General features: G+C 49.6%; 1 protein-coding gene across 9 annotated transcripts in view; it reads right to left on the reverse strand.

Annotated features, from left to right (window-relative positions):
• RALGDS (ral guanine nucleotide dissociation stimulator) overlaps nt 1–22,214 on the reverse strand; it is a 98,481-nt gene that overhangs the window by 32,783 nt on the left and 43,484 nt on the right. For 2 of the 9 annotated variants that reach the window (XR_005222548.2, XM_037879855.2), the window contains exons 1-2: nt 8,644–9,351; nt 7,417–7,494 (exon numbers count right to left, since the gene is read on the reverse strand). The exons of 4 other annotated variants lie outside the window; for them this stretch is intronic. Coding sequence is in view for 4 of the 5 variants with exons in the window: in XM_037879855.2 (XP_037735783.2) it covers nt 7,417–7,494; nt 8,644–9,003 (438 nt within the window). In the remaining variant the exon portion in view is untranslated. Of the gene's footprint in view, nt 1–7,416; nt 7,495–8,643; nt 9,352–22,214 lie in introns of those variants that run through there. 3 more of the 9 variants (XM_037879856.2, XM_037879857.2, XM_037879861.2) reach the window with 3 other exon arrangements.

Here is a 22,214-nt window from a genome sequence, read left to right on the forward strand (position 1 = left end):
ATTGTGCTAGGCGCTGTACAAACACATAACAAAGGCAATCCCTGCCCCAGAGAGCTAACAATCCATTACCAGTGTTGCCCAGTGATTAATCTGGAGAGGAACTCTCTTCTCTCCAATTTCTATGGCATAAGGCAATTCATGGCAGGACAGCACAGAAAGCAAAGCCTCACCCTTTTTAAATCTGTCTGAACAGAATTGAGGACCCTTGCATGCAAACACCTTTATAGGCAGGAACAACTCCATCAAAGTCAGCGGGGCTGCTTACATATTTATTTTTGCTAACTGCATGTACTGAAACTAGCTATTAAAAGAGCTAGAGACACAGATCACCAGCTGTCTCCAGAGACATACCCTTTCCTACCTGGGGGAGGGGAGGACGAAATTTAAACGCACAATTTAGCCCTGAAGCCTAGCACTTGGTTTTCACTTCCCCTCTGCTTCGCAGCCAGCCTGAGCTGAACCAGTCAAGCAGTGGTGGATCCATTTACAGGGCAGGGGACCTAGGGACAGTTCCACAGAACCAGCTGGTGTTACTGTGCTCTTTCGCTGTGTCTCTTTCTTTAATTGCCTTGGGAGCAATGTCCAAGTGTATCTTTATTGAAGGAGCAGCCCAGTCTAGTGCATTGTGGGTAAAGCATGGATTGAACAGGCACATGACAACAGGATTTAACAGCACTTTCTGGAAGCGGCTACGTGAGAGTCTAAAGGGGTTCGGATTTCCATTGTCTTAAACAGTTTTTTCTAGACTTGGCAGTACGGTCTTCCCATGTTTGCAGACAGCCTGAGACAACAGCTCTAACAGTTTTGTCTTCACTGCACAAATTAATCCAGGCTCTTACCTGGGTTTTAGCCCAGAATCCTCTACCATCCACACAGAAAAGCCTCTGACCCAGGTTTGGAGGTGCTTTATGCTAGTTTACTCAGGTGGAGGGATGGGTCAGAGCCGAGCTCAGCTCCAATCTATCCACTTTGCAGTAAGGATGGGAGCAAAAGTCATTCGAGTGCTGCTAAAGCTCCAATCCCACAATTCCCCCCCAAAAGACAAACAGGTTCACCCTCAATTGAGTGTGCAGAGCGCTCTAGGATTCCCTCCCAAAGAACCATAGGATACAGCCCCAGACACATGGGGCAAGTACATAACTAGTGAGGTCACAGTAACGCGAGAAGGGCCTTGCAGTGGGGATGCTAAGGCTGACCCAGGGGCCAGTCACCCAGATTAACAGTGCAGTGAAGACACAGACTAAGGACCTGATGCAAAACCTACTGAGGTCAATGGGAATCTTTCCACTGATTTCAATGGGCTTTGGATGGGGCCTGCCTTGAGAGGTGTGAACTGCATCCATCCAGCTCAATAGGATGTTAACCCTGAGATGCTAACTATGACAGTTTAAGTAGCAAGGCCACTTAACTATTTCACCACTGACCAGTTTGGATGGGTCTGTTAAAATGTAGGTTTGTGGACACAGTTTCAATAGAACACTTGCCCCTTGCAATATAACCCTGAATGTATTCTCCAGATAACCAACATCAAAGCCATTTGGGGGATGTTGGGGGTGGGAAAGACGCTCATACAAGTCAGTTTTACATTGCAGTGCACTGATGCTTACATGGAAAAGAGAATGGCCTTCTGGGGCCGTTTGGATAAACTGCATAGAGCATCATATAAAACATTTTTAATTAAGGTAGCTTTTATGTAGACTGCAAACTATCTGGACTGTAAGCTCTTTGGGGCAGGGACATTATCTTTGGATCTATAAGGTGCCTGGCACATTTATAGCACCAGACAGACAATATAATCCATTGATGGGATGCATCCTATCACTCAGCATTCCCGTCGAAGGGTCCAGTTACCCATATGAGCACATTCTCATGTACTCCCTTTGCAGATACCATTATACGGAGGAGACGCACAAATTCCACCACAGACCGAGCGCATGCTGGAATTCCACCTCCCAGAAGCAAAGTCATGGGTAAGACGCTCTCCCCACATGTGGCCAGCTCAGCCGGCACTGTATTCAAATCCCATTCCTTAGCAACAGTTTTTCCCCCCCTTGCTGGGTCCATCGGCAATGCAGAGATATTTGTGAGCTGCAATAGCACCATAGCGCTGCAAAACCACATTCCTTGTGTTTATTTATACAACTGCCTGAAAAGAAGAGCCACTGGGCAGTTCTGACTGCAATGGCGCTGGAGAAAGTACAGATTAGGAGGACGCTAGGCCTTTAAATGTGGTCTGGAGTGACCTAAATAAGCTCCTGACTGCTGTTTCAGTTATACATCCCGGGGGGGACGCAGTGACTGGCAATTAGTCAAAGTGCCAGAAAGGATGGGCCTGCCCGTATAGATGCCATTTCAATGACAAGCCCAGCCAAAGTGCAATGGAGGAATATAGCGTTCACTGACACTCCTGGACTCACTGCCAGTGGGTTACAATCACAGCCCCCAGGCCTCCCAAAGGGAGGGCCAGGCTTCCCAACACACAACGGTACCAAACCAGCACAGGCATCCCTTTGTTATCCCATTGAGAAATCTCTCTGTGAGCAGATCCTGTTCCACCCCCGAACAGCCAATACTCCTTTGCCCTTTCCCTCTCTCTAACTGAGGTTTGACTTCATGGGTTTATGGCAATGCCCTGAGCACGAGGAAGGAAGTACTGGAAGGGGTTACCTAGGGAGGTGGTGGAATCTCCATCCTTAGAGGTTTTTAAGGCCCAGTTTGACAAAGCCCTGGCTGGGATTATTTAGTTGGGGTTGGTCCTGCTCTGAGCAGGGGGTTGGACAAGATGACCTCCTGAGGTCTCTTCCAACCCTGATCTTCTATGATTCTAAGGAGCAAAGGAGATTCTGTAACACACACCCCAATAGGGGACATAAAACTAGTACTCTGCAAGTGACATGAGTCTTGGTCTCCTCCCACAGATTCCTCCTACTCAGCCCCAGCTCCTCAACATTAGCTTACAATCACTTCAGCCTGGGCTTTATCACGGCTTGGTTGCTGGAGAACTAAAAGGTAGCTATATTATACTTCAATCAAATCAAAGCCGGCTACTATTTATTATCTGCATTCCAGGAGTGCCGAGGAGCTCACTGTGCTAGGTTTGGTGCAAACAGAACTAAAAGACGGTCCCTGCCACAAACCCATTGCAGTCAATGGAGAGACTCCTGTTAGCATCAATGGCCTTCGGATCAGGCCCTATAAGCCTAAGTCACTGGTTCAAATCCAGCACTCAGGTGCTACTGATCTGGGCAGATGTGACGTGAATTTGACAGTATCCAGCCCCAATATCACTGGAACTACTCAGTCCCCTCACTGATATTCTCACTTGGGAGGCCAAGGAATAAGTGGCCAGGCCAGGCTGAGAACCCACACCTCCTTCCTCATCCCTGCCAGGTGATCCCCCTAGGGCAGGGCAGAGGCATGATGAAGGGGTGGGTGGGGAAGCCTGAGCCTGTGGATAAAGAAGAGAAGAGGTTTCTTCTGCCAGGGCTGCCAATCCAGCACTAAATCCACTTACACCCCAAACAGATCCAGGCTCTGGAAGGTCTCTCCCTCCTATGGAAACCGAGACAGCAATTTCCAGGTAACACGATCCTTATACAAACATACTTGGAAGCCTCTCCCCCATCCCGCTTTAATGGTATCAAACAAAAAAAAAATCCTGCCAGCCCGGCTGCTTATGTTCTTCCGCACACACAATCACCACCTCCTCAGCCCGCTTCGCAGCCGGGGCTGCACCTTTTGGAACAGTGCCAGAAGGTAGATCCCCATCCAGGAAATACCAACACATGATTGCCCTGCGGGCTGCAGGAGACTATCACGCTGCAACTTGAGCTCAGAGGAGAGCACTCTGTGCAGACAGGATCTCTGCTCCCCAAACCAAACGCGGGAGGCCAGGGAAGAGAGGTCTCCTCTCCCGCAAACAATACCGTGTGATGCACTGGTCCCATGAGCAATTCATGTTACCGAGGGACCAACTAAACAACAGCAGGCCTCTTTATTGTCTGTGGTACAAGTACAGCCTGGGTGGCAACCGTGCAACCTTCCCCCAAAGCAAGGAAGATGCAGCATGTGTGTATAACAGAACCTGAAAGGAGACATCAAGATGATGCCTTGGAGATGGTACAGAGAGCAGTGTGGGATTGTTTGCTCCACAGGCATCGCAGGAGATCAGCTGAGGCCAGGAGGAGAATATGCACTTAGCCTGATAAACAGCTTTTCATGAAGCCCTATTATAAGCACTGGTCCTTTGTTGGACCAATCGGTGAAGCTGTGGCCCAATGCATAGAAAAGGTTTGAGCCAGGAATGCATAAAAGCCAAGTCTGGAAAAAAACCCACATTTTTTGCCATGTGTTGATTAACACACGGTAAACTTCTAGCTTGGACAAGGTGGACGTCGTTTTAACATGTATCAGCAGGTCAAGGTAAACCCTAGGCTCTCCCCTGACCTTGATTACAGGGATTCTTCATGCATCCACAGGCGTTTAGAGACAGATTACCAATGGTTTTTCTAACTTCCATTTACAGTCCATTAAACAGGCATCAGGTTTAAAAATAAACATAAGGAAGAACTTCTTCACACAACACACAGTCAACCTGCGGAACTCATTGCCGGGGAGAGTGTGAAGGCCAAAAGTAGAACAGGATTCAAAAAAGAATGAGAAGTTCATGGAGGGTAGGTCCATCAATGGCTAGTGGCTAAACAGTCAAGGACACAACCCCATGCTCTGGGTGTCTCTAAACCTGCAACTGCCAGAAGTTGGGACTGGACAACAGGGGATGGATCACTCGATAATTGGCCTGGCCTGTTCATTCCTGCTGAAGCATCTGGCGCTGGCCACTGTCAGAAGCTACTGGACTAGATGGACCAATGGTCTGACCCAGTGTGGCCATTCTTATGTCTCCAAAGCGTTTCTCATTTAAAAAAAATAATAAACTGAGTTCTTCCCCCAGGGTAAGTCCCACAGAACGACTTCATCTCTGCTTTTAGTCACACCAGGCTGCTGCTGAGGAAGTTGCCACAACAGCACTGAGTTAACAGTTTGCCATTCTCCAGTTGTTTTGTCACAACAAAACACAAAAACACTCAAAGAGGAACGAATAGGCCCTTATACAATACAATCAGAATAGCAGCACTTTCAAAGCATGTTCCTTGTGAGGCTCTCAAAACCATTTACTAGCCTTAATCCACAACACCTCTCTTGGGAAGGTAGCAATATGCCCATGTTATAAATGGGGAAACCGAGGTACAGAGAGAAGTGACTTGTCAATGCTCACACAGGGAGAGAGTGGCAGTGTCAGGAACAGAACCCAAGAATCCTGATGCCTAGTCCACTGCTCTGACCACTAGACGACTCTCTTTCCCTCAATCAACAAAAGGGAGAAGTACTGAGATAAGACACCCCCCCCCAGTTGGTCAGAGGATTGCGGGGGGGGGGGGGAAGGGGCTATTAAATCAAACAAATAACCAAGCAGGCGCCTCCTTCAGTGTTTTTAACATAAGGCTGCCAGCAGGGGGTGATGCAAGCCAGCTCTGTTCCTATACCATGCCCCCAATCACCCTTTTCCAACCCCTGCTGCAAGTCCTGGGGTCCTGCCAAACTTCTGAACTCCAAGCCCCGGGCCAGAGTGCACGAGGGATTCACTATGCTCAACCGTTCTCCCACCAGGAGAAGCGCAACAAGCAGAATGGCGCCCCTCCCCGCCCACTTGCGCCGAATGCTCTCCCAGCCAAGAGCCAGGCTCCGCGAGCGCAGGGGGATCTGCCAGACATAACAAGAAGCAGATGATGTGCTCTAAACAATGTCACTATGCCCACCCCTGAGAGAGAGAAGCAGGAGGAAGGGGGAGGGAAGGAAAACAGACTCAATGGCACATTTGTGTACTTTCTACAGTGTTGACGGGGCCGGTCCCTAGAAAACCTGTCATGGGGCGAGAGGACCAGACAAGCAAGGCCTGGGGTGACACAGCCAATGCCCCATGAAGACAGGTTTTTTTTCTCTCCTGCTGGTAATAGCTCACCTTACCTGATCACTCTCATTACAGTGTGTATGATAACACCCATTGTTTCATGTTCTCTGTGTATATAAAATCTCCCCACTGTATTTTCCACTGCATGCATCCGATGAAGTGAGCTGTAGCTCACGAAAGCTTATGCTCAAATAAATCTGTTAGTCTCTAAGGTGCCACAAATACTTCCTTTCCTTCCTGTCTCAGATTTTGAGTGACCGGGGCTCTACATGGGCAGGGAGCTGTTCAAGGAAGTTGCCTCTGCCCTGGGGACTGGCTGTTAATCCCAGTGCTACCTACTCTGCCCTGTAACCTATTGAAATCTGGTCTTCCCTCCATCCCCAGCTATCTGTGCAGTAATCCCAAAAGTTTTAATGGTGATCCTCTCTCCAGCAAGACAGATCCAGGGCTGGATAAGCATAGGGCTGTAAATCCTGATGGAAATGGATCTTGCTGACCCATTCTGGTTTGAATCTCTTCATCACCACTGGGACACATGTGCACACTTCAACTTCCCCCATCCCACCAATGGAAGGAACTAGACAGAATGAATGAGCCCGCTGTGAAACACAGCATTAGTTATCCAGGGATTGATGGAAGGTCCCTGAACACTCACCACCCTGAGCCAAAGCCACTATCCTAGTGAATGAATGGCACAGTGCTCTTTTTGACCCAGAGGACTGAGAAGTGGTTGACGGGCATAGCCCTGGCTTGCAGAGACATACCAAGGGATGCTTTGTGGGTCTCCAACATTGACCTGAGAGCCCCCTGTTCCCTTCCTATGTTATGCTGTGCTATGCCAACTCCCTTCCCTGAGCTGAACCTCTCATTTGATCAGGGTCCCCCATGTTTTCCCATGTGAAGGTTTCATAACCCAACTCCTTGTTGACAAAAAGCAGCCACCACCCTGCAGGCTGTTTTGTGTGCCACACATCCCCCTAGAAGGGCAGCCTGGATCTGAAGCCAGCAAGAGCTGCTGGGGGCTGGTGCTAGTAGAAACAGCCAAGGTCTTGTCCTAGAGTATGACAGTTTTGCATCCTCCACTGAGTGTCCCATTAGGCCAATCCCCATGGTCTTCCTCACCATGGGGGAGGATGCTTGGGTCTTTCTTTGCAACCTGGACAGGCCCAAAGCCTTCACAGGCAGCTAGAGTCAGAGCAGACGGGACCGCAAGCCTCCAACAGGATGCCAGACTCTCAAATAAAATATTTAAAGGCCCTGGTTCTAGCTCTCCGCTCCCTTCCGCTAGCTGCATCAGATGGCGCGCATCTCTCTGGTTTCTCCTAATAGATATTCCAGCTTGGCAGCAGGCCTGCCAAAAGGATAATGGCATAAGGGGGAGTAAAGAGATCACAGAGGACAGCTATTTACCCACTCCTAGTGAAAGGCAAAACGTGCTGCCAAAATACCTTCAACTGTGCTCCTCTCCTTCCCAAACAGCCTGCACCATATGCTCCGGCCTCCCTCGCCATGCCAGGGCTCAGCTTCTGAGCATCAGATACACAACACAAGCCAGCATCAGAAACACACTAGGCAGAGACCGTGCAAACTCATAGCACCTGCAAACCAAGCCAGGGGTCCCTATCTGGAGAAAAGGGAGCATGCACACTCTCCCCAACGGTTACCTGCACTGTAAAGCAGCTAAGGACCCCCAAGTGTTTTTTTTTCAGAGTAACAGCCGTGTTAGTCTGTATTCGCAAAAAAAAAAGGAGGACTTGTGGCACCTTAGAGACTAACCAATTTATTTGAGCATGAGCTTTCGTGAGCCACAGCTCACTTCATCGGATGCATACTGTGGAAATTGCAGAAGACATTATATACACAGACACCATGAAACAATACCTCCTCCCACCCCACTTTCCTGCTGGTAACAGCTTATCTAAAGTGATCATCAAGTTGGGCCATTTCCAGCACAAATCCAGGTTTTCTCACCCTCCGCCCCCCCACAGACATGGCCCAACTTGATGATCACTTTAGATAAGCTATTACCAGCAGGAAAGTGGGGTGGGAGGAGGTATTGTTTCATGGTGTCTGTGTATATAATGTCTTCTGCAATTTCCACAGTATGCATCCGATGAAGTGAGCTGTGGCTCACGAAAGCTCATGCTCAAATAAATTGGTTAGTCTCTAAGGTGCCACAAGTCCTCCTTTTCTTCAAGTGTTTTTTAGCTATGATGTCAATAACCCAGAGCACCAAATCCCAAGGGGGAAATCAATCCTCTATAAAGCCTGTGTTGTGTGGGGAGGGGGGAATGAAACACAAAGCCTGTAAGTGAATCCTGGGGCAGGCATTCACACGGTCTAAGCCAGGGGTAGTCAATAGGCAGACCGCGGGCCAAAGCCAAACTCCCAGGTGCTTTGGAACAGACCCTGAAATCGTATTTACTTATTATTGGGGGGGGGGCGGGGGGGAGAGAATTTATTATTTTCCCTGGTGCCCGGACCTTGACAGGGCTCTGGTGCCTCCATGGGACAAGCTCCCCTCGTTGGAAAATAATAATTTACCACCCCGGTCTAAACCACAGCGTGCCCCCGGACTGAGCTCTGCCGAGACCCAGCGGGGCTCTCTCCCCACCCGGGGCCCAGCAGAGCCGCCCCGCAGCCCGCTGCCAGGCCCCCCGCAGCCCCAGCCTCACCTCCAGCGGGGGCAGGTCGGGGTCGAGCTGGGTGAAGCTGTGCAGCACCACGGGCCGGCCGCCGCTCTCGCCGGCCACCTCCAGCCTCACGCCGTCCCACAGGCTCCGCATCCTCCGCGAGCTCTCGAACATGGTCTCCGGGCTGCCCGCCCCGGCATCGCGCCGCGCCGCCCGCCCGCGCTTCACCATGGGAGCCGCCGGGCCGCTAGCCCCCCATCGGGACCCGCTGCCGGCCCGGCGCGGCGCGGCTCTGGCTCGCTCTCCGCCGCAGCCCCAGCCCCAGCCCCAGCCCCAGCCCGGCGGCGGCTCCGACGCGCCCCGAGCAGCCGGCGGCTCCCCAGCGCGCAGCGGGTTTGTCATGCACGGGGCAGCCTGATCCCACCCACCCGTGGGAGAAGCCCCGGCGTCAGCCCGCCCCGCCGCGGCCGAAAGGGGAACCCGCAAAGCCAGGCGCTGGAGCCGGCCCTTCTGGCGGGGAGGGGAAGGGCAGCTGCTCGCCTCAGCCCCCGGCGGATCGGCAGGATCCGGCCAGGACGGGAGTCGAGCCCCACAAAGCACCCGCGACGGGAAGCTGGAGCGCCGGGCTCTCAGAAGAGCTCAGCCGGGGGAAGCTGCTTTGGGAAACAGGGCCCTGGGGCCTCCATGGGAGATGCTCCCCTCAGCTCAGCTCTTTGGAAAATCTGGCAGTGATCATGAGCCCTTGAAAATCTGACCCTGGCAGGGAGCTTTAAATGGCAAGAGACACACATCTGCGGCAAGAGAAACCCGCACAGAGAGAGAGGCAGGACTGGTCTGCCTAAGACAAGCTGCACCCCTGTAACTCAATCTATTTAAAATCAATCTAGTCACAGCAGCGGGAATCCCTGCTGGAGACAAATTTAACCCCCTTCACGCCTGGTTTAATGTTGATTTAATTTAGCTTCGTAAATTATCAAATTAAACTAAACCAAGTAAGCGAAGACTATAAACTCCTCGGGGCAGGGACTGTCTTTTTGCCTAGCACAATGGGTCCTGGCCTAGGACTGAGGTCCCTAGGTGATACAGTAATAATAATTCAGTTTAAGGACATGTACATTAATGGTTTGCATGGGTGTCTAGGCAGATTATAATTTGATTTAGTTACACCATTGCAACCTTTGTAATACAGACCAGACCAGAGAGAGAGATTAACCCTTAGCACCACATGTTAGGGTGACCAGAGGTCCCAATTTTATAGGGACAGTCCCAATACTCAGAGCTTTTTCTTATTTAGGTGCCTATTACCCCCTACACGCTGTCCCGATTTTTCATACTTGCTTTCTGGGCACCCTACCCCATGTTCAAAGCACTGAACAATCACATAACTCCCAACAGTTCCCGCTTTCATGGGGACTGTCCCGCTTTGACCCCTGAAGCCCCAGATTGCAAAGAAAGACCACAGCTGAAGCAGCTCCTGTCCCACAGGCCTGGATGGGCTTGGCTCCCCCCTCTGAGCTTTGCAACCTGGTCGCTAGTGCACAGGGTTTCAGTGCTGTTCAGGTTTGGCCTGGACCCCCTGATGAGGGCACGGGAGGGGATCAGCCACCAGGCAAAATTTGAGTAGCACCACTCGCTCAGATTTGGCCAGGTTGCCCTGCCGCCATCAGGGGGCTGGGCCAAACCTGAGCAGTGCTGCGACCCTGTGGCACCAGGGGCCAAGTCACAATGGCCAGAGTGGGGAGCCCAGCCAGCCCTGCGGGACAGCTGCTGCGGGGTCAATCCAGGACAGGCTCGCTCTGCAACTGCCTACCCCGGGGACAGCACCTGACACACACGCACCTCCCACCTGCGGGGGGCAGGACCTGTCCCACCTTAGCTACTGGAAATGTTGGAAGGTATTATGCAATCATTAACTACCTAGGGCTGGGTCATGGTCTGTGCCACCATTGTTCAGAAGAGGAAGCTGAGATACAAGAAGATGAAGTAACTTGCCCAAGATCTCCCAGCAAGTCAGTATCAGGATGTGACCATTGGTCTGATGCAGTGTGGACATTCCTTGGTGCCCTCGGTGGGTGCAGAAGGCCTGAGAACAGAACCAACTCAGTCCTGCTGTACCAGAGATCAAGGGGCTACAGGTGAAGACTCCCATGCAAATGGGTTACAGCAGGGCTGAATTTGACCCAGTACATGGTTCATGATGCCAGCATGGGGAGGGGGTTGTGGATCTTAACCAATGGGCTCTGAGCCCCCAAACAGATGCTGAATCCACATATTGTAACTATTATTAAGTACCAAAAAGAAGGAGGCAAAACTGTTCATTAGCTGTCACTGCTGCTAAAAGGTGCAATCCTGCAAACATGGAGTCCCAATCCCAAGGTCAGAACATGGACTTTCACGTCGAACAGCTGAAAGAATATTAAACTCTTTGTGTATTCGAAACCCCACAGCCACATTACCTAGGAGAACATCAGGCTGAGATAAGTACATCCAGCTGTATTTTTAGATTAGCACATGAGCAGTTGGAAGCTTCTGCCAGGATGATGGGTAAAGAAAGGGTTAACAAAGCCAACACTAAAGTGATAATGAGTCAACTTGAAAGTTAATAGCCCCCTGAGATGAATGAGAGTAATCCCTGCTATTGTCCCAGCCTATCTGCAGACTCCAAAGGAACAATGGTGCATCAGTTGAAAGGTGATCAGCCCAGACACTGGAAGGCTACAAATTTTTCCTTGTTTTCTTAAACTCCAATTTAGGGACTTTAACAAAGAGCAAAAATCGCAGGAAACCAGCAGAGACCCTGAACCTACAATCAGCAGACTTTTCCTCCTTTTTGGATTTGAATGCAGTCCTGGCAACATCTGGAAGTTATAAATAGGGACACATGGGGAGGTGAACAGGGGCACTCCTTTGAAATCGGTTGGATGGGTATTTTTTATAGGGACTCAGTAGAAAAAAGAGAGAGATTGTGCTTAACACACAGAAAGTGTCCCTCCTAAATAGAGAGAGTTGGCAATCCATGTGTGTGATTGCTAAAATTCAGGGCTCTCACCGGTAGCTGGATGGGCATGTGGTGAAGGCACAGGACTGGAAGCCAGGACATCTAGACCTCGCTACCTCACTGCATTGGTGCAGCTGTGCCACCGTGAGCTCTAATGTAGACATACCCTTAGATTGTAAGCTCTTGGGGGCGGATACTGTCATTTGGATCTGTATTTGTACAGCATCTAGCATAATGGGGTCCTGGTCCATGACTAGCGCTCCTACACACTACCACGATACAGACTAATCATCATCATCATCACTTTCTGTAGGCAGACCCATGCCTTTCGCACCAGTCTCCAGTTCAGCTGTGTTTGTCCTTTACTAAAAGATGCAGCTCCACTAGGTGACTAATTTTTGCTGGTCCCTTGGTTGGCCACTCAAGACAGTTTCCCTGGAATAATACTAATGATAGTGGGTAACAAATAATACACGACAGGAAGTAAACTATAAAGCTTTAAAAATAGCTGGACGGTTTCCTCTCTGTTCTCCTGGGATCTTTCTGGGCCTGAAAAACAAAACACTCAAACCACAGTCACGGGCCCAAGCGCAGAACAGTTACTCAGTACTCCCAGCCCCACTCATTCAACAGTCATGAACTAGCCCTCCCAAAATCATGAGATTATTAAAATGTTTCATGACTTTTAACCTAATTGGGGGTTCTTTACCTCCTACTTTTGACCATGTAGGATGCACTCAGATCACATTTTCAAGCCTTTCTTCATAACCATGAAGACTAGAAATGTACTATTTTTTAAATGAGGCTTTCACATGACTCCAGGAGCTGGGGCTTTAAGAAATAACATGAAACATGACACTTGTGATAAAATGGCAATGTGGGTTTTACCCACAGCAGAAAGGTTTCACAGCACGTTGAGTGCTTTGGCCTAACTGTGCTCCCACTGACGTACGTCCGTGGTAAACCTCCTATTAACTAATGTGGGAATAGAATTAGGCCAATGAATAGGAATTGAGCATGACGCAAACTCCATCCCTTTGTGTCCCTCTCTAATCAGTGCTGGAACCACACACACACACACACTCTCTCTGTCTCTCTCTCCTTGAGGCTGTGTCTGTGTGTCCCTGCTCTCCCTCTCTCTCTCCTTCACTTCCTACTAGTTCCTCTTTTCCTTCCCTGCCTGCCTTGTGCGTTTCCTTTTCCCTTTGGTTATTCCTGTCTCTCTTTTTCATCCCTGCCTGCCATAGTCCTCCCCTTTCCCTGTTCATTTATGCCCCCCAGTCTGTGACCCCCCCACACACCATCACACCTGTCGCACACACACCTTCCCTGTGCCTCTCTCTCTACTTCTTCCACTACTCCCATTTCTTACTTCTCACACAGTCCCTCTCTAACCCCAGGTTTCTTCATTCCTCTCTCCTGTGGTATCTCTTCCCCCTGCCCCATTCCCTGTGGCCACTTTCCTCATGTCCCCCTTACAGCGCTTCCCATCCCCATCCTACTCCTAGATTTGGCCTATCTGTATAGCCCAGGATCAGCAGGGCTCTGTGCCGGCTGCACGTGGGCTCCTACAGCCTTCCTCCAACACCCTAGGGGGCACACTTTCTCTAGTGCTGGCACCAACCTACTGTAAACATTCCGGAGTGGGGGGAAGAGGTACTGAAAGGGTTGGTAGGAGGTGGCTACGTGGCCTAGGTCACGTCCCTTAGCATTAGCACTGATCATCAGCACCAGCGTTGCTTTGCAAACCATGTTAATTTCCATGTGACCCCTGAGCATGTATCATCACCGCCACTTTACAGATGGGGAAACTGAGTCAGATCCAGCACCCACTTTCCAAGCCAGGCCTCTGGATCACTCTGCATCTGTCCACCTCTTGACCTCTGCTTCTTCGAAGCACTAGCCAGAGAAATGCTTAGTAACCTCGTCCCTTGCACAAACAATCAGCAAGACCGGGCTGCCAGGCATCAGAGGGAATTTACATTCAACACACCAATGTGTTTATTTCCAAACACTCAAAGAACAAAACCCATCCCAAAGAGAGAGTTCAAATCCCACAGAGACGATTTTAATCACGTTCAGCCCCTCTGGGCCCCAGGCTTTTTCTGAGCCTCTGCGATCTGTCCAATATTCCAACATTTTTCTCCTGGCCCATCAGCACTGGTCACCTTCAGGCTGCGTCAGTGTTTCTGTTCTAATCTCCGGGTGCTGGGCTTCATGCTGGCTGGAGTGGCAGCATTTGGGGAGCTTATTTGAAGACAATATTATATTTAGACACAAGGATTCAAAGTGCCCAGTCCTCAAACTGTATTTGCCCATTTAGCAATTTATTTTGGAGAGGTTAGGAAACCAGGTGATTGCCAATCCTCTGAAATGGCCCCCTGGTTCTCATCCCAGTCCTCCATCCTCAGTCATTTAAGAACCCCTTCTTTTCTGCGGTTTGCATTCTCCTTTCCTGACTGCCTTACAACATGCCACAGAGGGGGAAAAATGTGTAGTGGTTAAAGTGCAGGAGAGAAGGGCTTTATTCCCAGCACTGCCACTGACTCACTGTGTGACCTTGGGCAAGTTTCTCAAATTGTCTGTGCCTCAGTAACCCCATCTGTAAAATGGGGATGATAATACTTGTCTCCCACATTGGGGGTGTGGGAGCTGTGAGGCTCAATGCATTAATGGTTTTAAGGTGGTTTGAGACGGAAGGTGCCAAACCCACACAAATAATGATCCCGGAGCGAGTATGCTGCTTTGAAACTTACGTGTGGCCTCCTCCCCTCTCCACCATGGGAGTTGCATACACAGTACTCCAGTGGCCCCCATATCCTGAATAGACTGCCTTAGGGGCTGGCTGGGACCTCACGGCATCAGGGTACGGTAGGGTGAGTTAAGGATGGGATCACAAAGCCATCACTTTGTACCACTCAGCTTCTCTTCGTTTACGTTACAGCCTGATTGATGCTTGAACCATCCTTGCCTGCGTGTTCTCAAGTCCAGTGTAACCCTATTGATGGCTCTTTGCCTTTTGCTTCTGCTCAGCCACTTTGTCACTGTGGCAAGGAAGGAACAGGGGGACGCAGAAAACAGAAACAGCCCTGCTGTGTCCCAGTCCCCAGGATAGCAGGGCCCTCTCTCACCATCAGGTTTAAAGATTCATGGAGAGGTTAAGTGTTTGTTTGAACTTCAGGACGAAACCATTACAGCTGGGACAAGGCAGCAATCTACCACTGTGGGGCTACAAACTATGGAGCGGGCCCAGAGGGCTCTGTCCTGCTTCCCAGAAACAAGAGGAAAGGGGGAAATGGATTAAGTCAATGGAGATAGACACACCTACCTCAAGGGGAAAAAGGGAGCAATAAATGACACATCTAAAGCTCTGCCCACACCGGATCTCCAGACCTCACCCCGACTTCCCTGTACAGCTTTAACCGCCTGTGCTCCTTGCTAATGCTTTCCACCTGTTTGTATTTCCTACAGAACAAAACAATCCCACTGCAATCCCGCTCCCCACGCAGCACGGTTCCTGCTTTTCCATCCTGACGTTGGCTCAGAGAGTGACAAAGCTCCCCGCCCCCTGCACCAACGTGCTGTCATCACACGCTGATGCCTCACATGTCAATACATTGTTTGGATAAATCCCCCACATTCCCGTTGCCATACACTGACCCTTCGCTCCTTATCCGCATGCCTGGGTTTCTCCACCCAGACAATGCACAATTCCAAAATGTCTGTTCATACGGAACATTGGCATTGACAAGTCCTGACGCATAGGCTCGTGTAACTATACAAATATCTCAAGCAGCTGCCCTGAGATCATACATTGGTCTCTGAGTTATACAATGTACATCTCCCTCAGGCCTTTGAAAGCAAAAACGCTAACAGAGAGGAGCAGGCATCAGAGCAGAGAATTCAGAACCCCCGTTTTCAGCTCTCCATTTAGGAGGGGACAGGCACGTACCATCTAATCCTAGGGGAGTATCCCCCCAAATATTATCAGCTAGTGACTTCTGTTGCTTCAGAGAGTTTGGTAAACTCCCAGGCTGAGAGGCAGCCTGGTCTAGTGCAGTGGTTCTCAAACGTTTGTACTGGTGACCCCTTTCACATAGCAAGCCTCTGAGTGCGACCCCCCGCCTTATAAATTAAAAACACTTTTTTATATATTTAACACTATTATAAATGCTGGAGGCAAAGCGGGGCTTGGGGTGGAAGCTGACAGCTCATGACCCCCCACGTAATAACCTTGCGAACCCCTGAGGGGTCCCGACCCCCAGTTTGAGAACCCCTGCTCTAGTGGTTTGTGGGGAATACTGTAGGCTGGGCATCAAGCTGTCTGGGCCCTAGTCCCAGTTCTAGTACTAACTCACTATATGGGGTTGGATACGTTACTTCAATGCTCTGTGTCTCAGGATATGTCCTATTTTACAGGAGTGGTGGAGGGCTAAACTCATTGCTGCTTGTGAGGCACTCTGGATGCAAAGGACTGTGGAGTACAAAGAGTTATGAATTATTAGTCCCAGTGCTCTGTTCAGGTTGACTTGAACTGAATCCTGAACCAAAACTTTTTTGTTGTTCCATTTTATTTTTAAAAACTTCCATTTCTGCGCCCCCCTGAATTTCCTGGTCCAAGCCAGGGCTGGACGATGCGCGTCAGAACACAGCAAGGAAGGATGCAACCATCACACTCCTATCCCAGTCAGCAATCCCTAAGAACAGTTTTAGGATCTGTTTACATAGGGAAATTCACTGGAATAGTAATTACAGAATTGCTCCTTGGGAATAAGTGTGTCTACATGGGAGCAATTGCAGAATTATGAATAGCTATTCCGCTTTACATTCACATCCTACCTTAATCTGGAAAGACTTTCCCAGGTAGACAGCTCCTAATTCCCTGAGACATTCAGCCTGCTGTTTCAGATCTGAGAGGTCTGCACCATTTGACTCAGCCTCAGGGTGCTTCGCAGGATGGAACCACTGAATCTTTTGAACTGATTGGGATTCTCTGTTTTGCTGATTAAAAAGCCTGACTCTGGCTTTGTACTCTGTGCCCTTTCTACCCAGTGGCACCTGTTCTCCAGCTGGGATATATTGCTCTTCCTCAGCGAAGCCCACTCCCCCCACAGGGAGCCATGGACAGGGCCGGTGCTAGCCCATTGGGGCCCCTCAGCAGGAATATTTTGGGGGCCCCCTCACAACACATACTAATGATTAATAGGGTGCCCCTTGAGCTGCTTGGGGCCCTTAGCAATTGCTTATTCCTAGAGCCGGTTCTGGCCATAGATTAAGCCACAAGTGCTAGCCCAGAAGCTCAGTTCTCCTTCCAAGTTGCCTTTAAGCATACACACTGTCTCACACAGCCAGACCAGCTCCTAATTACAGCTAGTGCCCAGAAGCAGCACAAGGACGCAGGCACCACCCCCAGGCAATCAGAATTCAAAAGCCCCTGTCTGACAGTTTTGCACAACACCTCTCCTGCAGGTGCTACCTCTGGGGAGGTGCTCAGTGGCTATATAACAGTACACTGCAACACGACACAACTGTTATTAGGAGGAGAAGGGAAGCTTACCTTAGCCAATGTAAACTACATGCAGAATTTAGAGAGGCACAATGTAGCTATTTACATTGAGATTTGTCCAGAAAACCAGAGATAACAGCTCTACTTTTGTGCAAAGTGTCATGGGATATTTTAATGGTCACAAGAGGCCAGCGTGATGCGTGTCACTGTGAATTTGTGATGCCTTTGTTTTCCATGTGTTACACCTTGTATGGGAACTTGAACTTTACATGCCCTACAACTTTATACGTCTAAGCACTCTCCCTGTGAGCACAGTTCAGCAGCCATTTTGATCTCAGGGCTCAGCCTTTTACACAGAAGAGACCACACTGTGTTCTCCCCGGGAGACTTGACTTTTGTTCTTTCTTGTGCTGTTTTGCTTGAAAGGATGCTGTTAGCTTAACATCACCCTTCTCTCTGAACATTTTCATCTGTGATTGTAACAAGTACCAGCTAAAGCGACTACAACTGAAAGAAAATAGAGGAAAAATATTTTTCCTCGATTGTTTGACAGTGATTTGTGTAGAGCCAGTTTCACTGTTTTCCCAGTTAAGCCACTTAGTCAGTTTCTCCTGTTGCTTACATGGGTCTTTCATACAGTAGCAAGTGTGACAGGGTCGGGCCAGATGGCTATAGTAGAATAATAGAAGGCAAATATATTAGCCCCAGGCTAAGTAGGTCCCTTTTCCCTGGGTAAGATAACAGGGAAGGTTCCAGAACAATCAGGAACCTTCTGGAGACAATTAAGACAGGCTGATTAGAACACCTGCAGCCAATCAAGAAGCTGCTAGAATCAATTAAGGCAGGCTATTCAGGGCACCTGGGTTTTAAAAAGGAGCTCACTTCAGTTTGTGGTGTGCATGTGAGGAGCTGGGAGCAAGAGGCACTAGGAGCTGGCAACGTGGACTGTTGGAGGACTGAGGTGTACAAGCATTATCGGACACCAGGAGGAAGGTCCTATGGCGAGGATAAAGAAGGTGTTGGGAGGAGACCATGGGGAAGTAGCCCAGGGAGTTGTAGCTGTCGCACAGCTGTTCCAGGAGGCACTCGAGACAGCTGCATTCCACAGGGCCCTGGGCTGGAACCCGGTGTAGAGGGCGGGCCCGGGTTCCCCCCAAATCCTCCCAACTCCTGGTCAGACACAGGAGGAGTCGACCTGGACTGTGGGTTCAGAAAAACGGCCAAGCTGAGGGCTGCCGTGAAGCTCCAAGGTGAGCAAATCCGCCAATAAGCGCAAGACCCACCAAGGTAGAGCAGGAACTTTGTCACACAAGGAAGAGAGAAATATTTTTCATAGGAAAACGTGGTTGGGAAAACACTAAAATTGGCTGGGACACAGGGCAGGTGCACTACCTAAATACTTTAAATTCCGTTTTCAAATTGAGACTGTCCCTTTATTCTAAAATAAAAGTAATTTCACACCGTGAGCACGTAGGATTTGCTCTTTTGTACAATGAAACCCAAATCGGGTGAACCTCAATGTTGCACTTGGTCCAAGTGGTGACATCTCCATCTAACACCATGCTGGGAGATCACAGGCCTGACTCAGGAGGAATAATGTCAATTTCTCTTCACCGTCATCATTTCCTGAAACGCCTACGTGCTCCTCACAGGTCTCTTACTCAAGGAACGACAGAGCCCATCCCTGCTTATCTTAGCAGACCAGATAACAACTCGAGGCTGTACAGATGCACAGAACAAAGTCAAGCTAGCTCCTGAGTCCCAGCTGCCTCATCATTTCCCAAAAGAAAGCCCAAGCTATAAAGGCACTTACTGGGCATAGCTTATTTTCCCCTCCCCACCCACTAGGGACTAGAATCTATGGAGGATGTTCTATGTATTTCATTATTTCTTCCCCTTACGTTGAATTATTGGAGGGTGGGGGGATAAATGAGTGGAATGTACATAAGCAATATCTCCAAGCTATATACAGTAGTATTAATTATGCAAAAGAGTGCACAGCAGTGACGCTAACCATCAACTGCCTGTGAAATATTGACCACAGCAGGAGATGTCAGGCCAGGGGAGAGTCTAATGGTCACAGCGACCAAAGCAGGAAATTGTCTGGATCTCACAGAGAAGCAGTTCTGTCTGGGCCTAATCAATCCAACTGCATGTGGATTTTTTGGGGAAGGGGGGCGGGAAACAGATTTGAACTGGAACCCATTCTTTCTGATTGAATCTACACAGTTTGTTCACAGTTTTCTCCTTCACCCTCTTCTTAAGCAGCTGAGAGAGACAATGGGGGAAGGGACTCAAGACTTACCAGGGCGTTCCTGATTCTGGGACATTTTTGGCTGCATGAAGCCGAAGTGGGAGATAGCTGTGAAGTCCAAGGAGCATTTTGCCTGCAGCTGTCCTATAGGATCCTTCTAATGTCTGTGACTGCACAGTTCACACCAGATAAAGCTCTCCCACACCCTGCACAAAGCCCATGTATATTACGGGCCGTGCCTTCCCGTACACAGTTCCAGTGGGCCTAGAGAGCATCTTCACTTCCCCACACGCTGCATCTAGAGGGGTAAACATTAGCAAAGTGCAAAGCTAATGGCTTGTTAAAACTCCCGCTCAGTTCAGTAAATCTAGCTTTTGGTTTCCAAGCCCCAGTCAAACCAGAAGAGAATTATCCAGGGGGCATAACAAGCTCTCTCCTGAACCATGCCTGCATCCTCCCCTCCATCTGGGCTTTTAGCAGGGCCTTTGCAGTTGGTGAAATAGCTGGTGCTCTGGGTGATGGACTGTTTCAGCTGATCTGGGAAAACAGCCAACTTGACATAAACCCCTCCCTCTCCACTCCTTGAGCCAGCATTAGGATGCTGGGGGGCCCTCACTGACATTATCTTTGGGGCTGGGTCATCCCCTCACTCTCACACAACCATCATCTTTAGCCTTTCTCTGCCCTCCTCCCCACCCCTGCTCGAAGCACTCAGACCACAGCACCTCCAAGTATAATTTGGGAACCGGTTTGCAAACTTGGGGGATTGGTGTGAGGCATGAATTGTGGGCAGCGGAGCTTGAGGGTCTAAGAAATCAGGCTCTGGCTCCGCTCTCCTCTCAAGAGCAGTGAGTACATTTTTTCCAGCAAACCACATACAGCCAAAATGATACATTTAGCTGAATCGAGTAAAAGGAGAATCTCAGAAACAGCCTTTGGCACCTGATCAACAGAGAAACCTCATGAGACAAAGAAGAAACTTTGCTAAGCAGGGCACGTGCCTGCCAGCTCCGCCCCGATACATTTTCTATCCCAGTTCCTTTCTGTTCTGATCTATCCCGGTGGGAGGTGCATGATGGAACCATTAGGAACACACACACACACACACGCCCATGGAGCGGACAGACAGAAAAGAGGGACGGCTCCGAACGGTCTTCGTACGTGGCATGATCTGGGCCGTGCTCTCCAGCTGTGGAACAGTGTTTATGGTTCTATTCTTGGTGATGGATGGAGCAGTCTCCTAGCTGTCTCTCTGAATCTGCCCAGCCTGTGCATGGCACACTGGCTCTCACTTACAAGCCCACAGGGTCAGAGGACTGAGTTCCAAGTAACGGTGTGAAATGGGTTATCCTCCAGGCCTGCCCTGCAGCTGGAATTGGGGCCTGTGAGAATGGCACCTCGGCAAACCTAGAACGCCACTCAAGCACCTTCTTTAACATTCCTACAGCTGCAGTTACTGTCTGACCCCCCTCTGCAGGAGGGCACGGGGAGGGGGACTTCTCTGGAAGCCACCAATAGCCCCCTAACACAGCAGTGCGCAAGCTTACCATGGAGTCAAATTAAACAATGGGATCAAAGCGATTTAAAGGATGGCAGAGGAGGTGTCAGGTGGCGGCAGCAGCCCTGTAAGCATTTGGTGTTGAAGGAAACTCATTTAAAATGAAAAGCAATACTACAGCATTGTAGAAGGCAGGGAGCTCCCCGTAAGAGAGCTGACGTGATTTAAAGTGAAGAATGAAACCTTGCTGTCAGGCTTAGGTGAACTGAAAAGTGGAAAGCTGATGTGATCTAAACCGAGCAGCTGACCGAGGAGGATGCTGAGCACAGCCTGGCAGGATTCAAACAGAGAAGTCTGAGGAGGTGCTTCGTAGCAGAGAGGAGAATGTTACACGGTCTGACTCTAGCGGTTGGAGCACAGGACGGGGAATCAGGACCCCTGGGTTTTAGTCTTGATTCTGACACTGATTTGGTATGTGACCCCGGGCACGTCACTTCAACCCAAATTCACCCACATGGCTGTGCAGGGACCAACATCGGAAACTGCATGGAATTTTAAACGTCCTTCTGTAGTAGTATCAATCCACACACAAGATCATTGTCTTTCGTATGAAAATCAGAAAGGAAAACTAGCATGAGGGTCAGAAAGAGAAAGTTCCGTGGTCCAGGCCCCAAACTAAGTGAAATGCAACTTCAACAGCAGCAGTGACAAAAAGCAAGTAAGAAATTTAAAGTCACTTAAATGTTCCCTGGTATTGTTAACAACACAGACAAAGGATGTTCCCTCCGCCTCTTCTACTGGCACTAAAAGAGGTTTCCACTGTGCATTGTTTTAGGAAGGGATGTTAGTCTGGATGCCTTTCAACTGCAAGACTTCTTCCAAACAACACTGGACTCCAGTGGCAGAGGACCAGATTCACCTCTTACACTGGGGCAAACATGGAGTGACGCCGCTGACATTGCATCAGTGTCGCTCACCCACACCCCACACTGGTGTCGTTGCAGTCGAGCAGTGCTGCCAACTCTCGTGGTTTTAATCACAAGCCTTGCAATTTATGCTGTGTTTCTGGAGGCCCCAGATCCTGAAGTCACGTGACTGCACAAGAATCTCAGCGTTCCTTAAAAACTGGCTGTTTCTCATCCCCATGGTTGCAGACGAAAGCTTGAAAGCGTGACCCGAGTGCTCCCTGAAGGCTCACGATCCAAATGAAAAGAACCCAACATTTTTTAATGTATTTTTTAAGCCAATCTCATGATTTTGGGGGGCCTGGCTCATGATTTTTGACTACCTGGGGTTGTTGACCCTTCAGATGTTGACCCTATGCCTGGGATTTGCATTTGGAACAAAACTGAGAACA

Source organism: Chelonia mydas, chromosome 16 (assembly GCF_015237465.2).
Source record: "Chelonia mydas isolate rCheMyd1 chromosome 16, rCheMyd1.pri.v2, whole genome shotgun sequence".
Classification (NCBI taxonomy): domain Eukaryota; kingdom Metazoa; phylum Chordata; order Testudines; family Cheloniidae; genus Chelonia; species Chelonia mydas.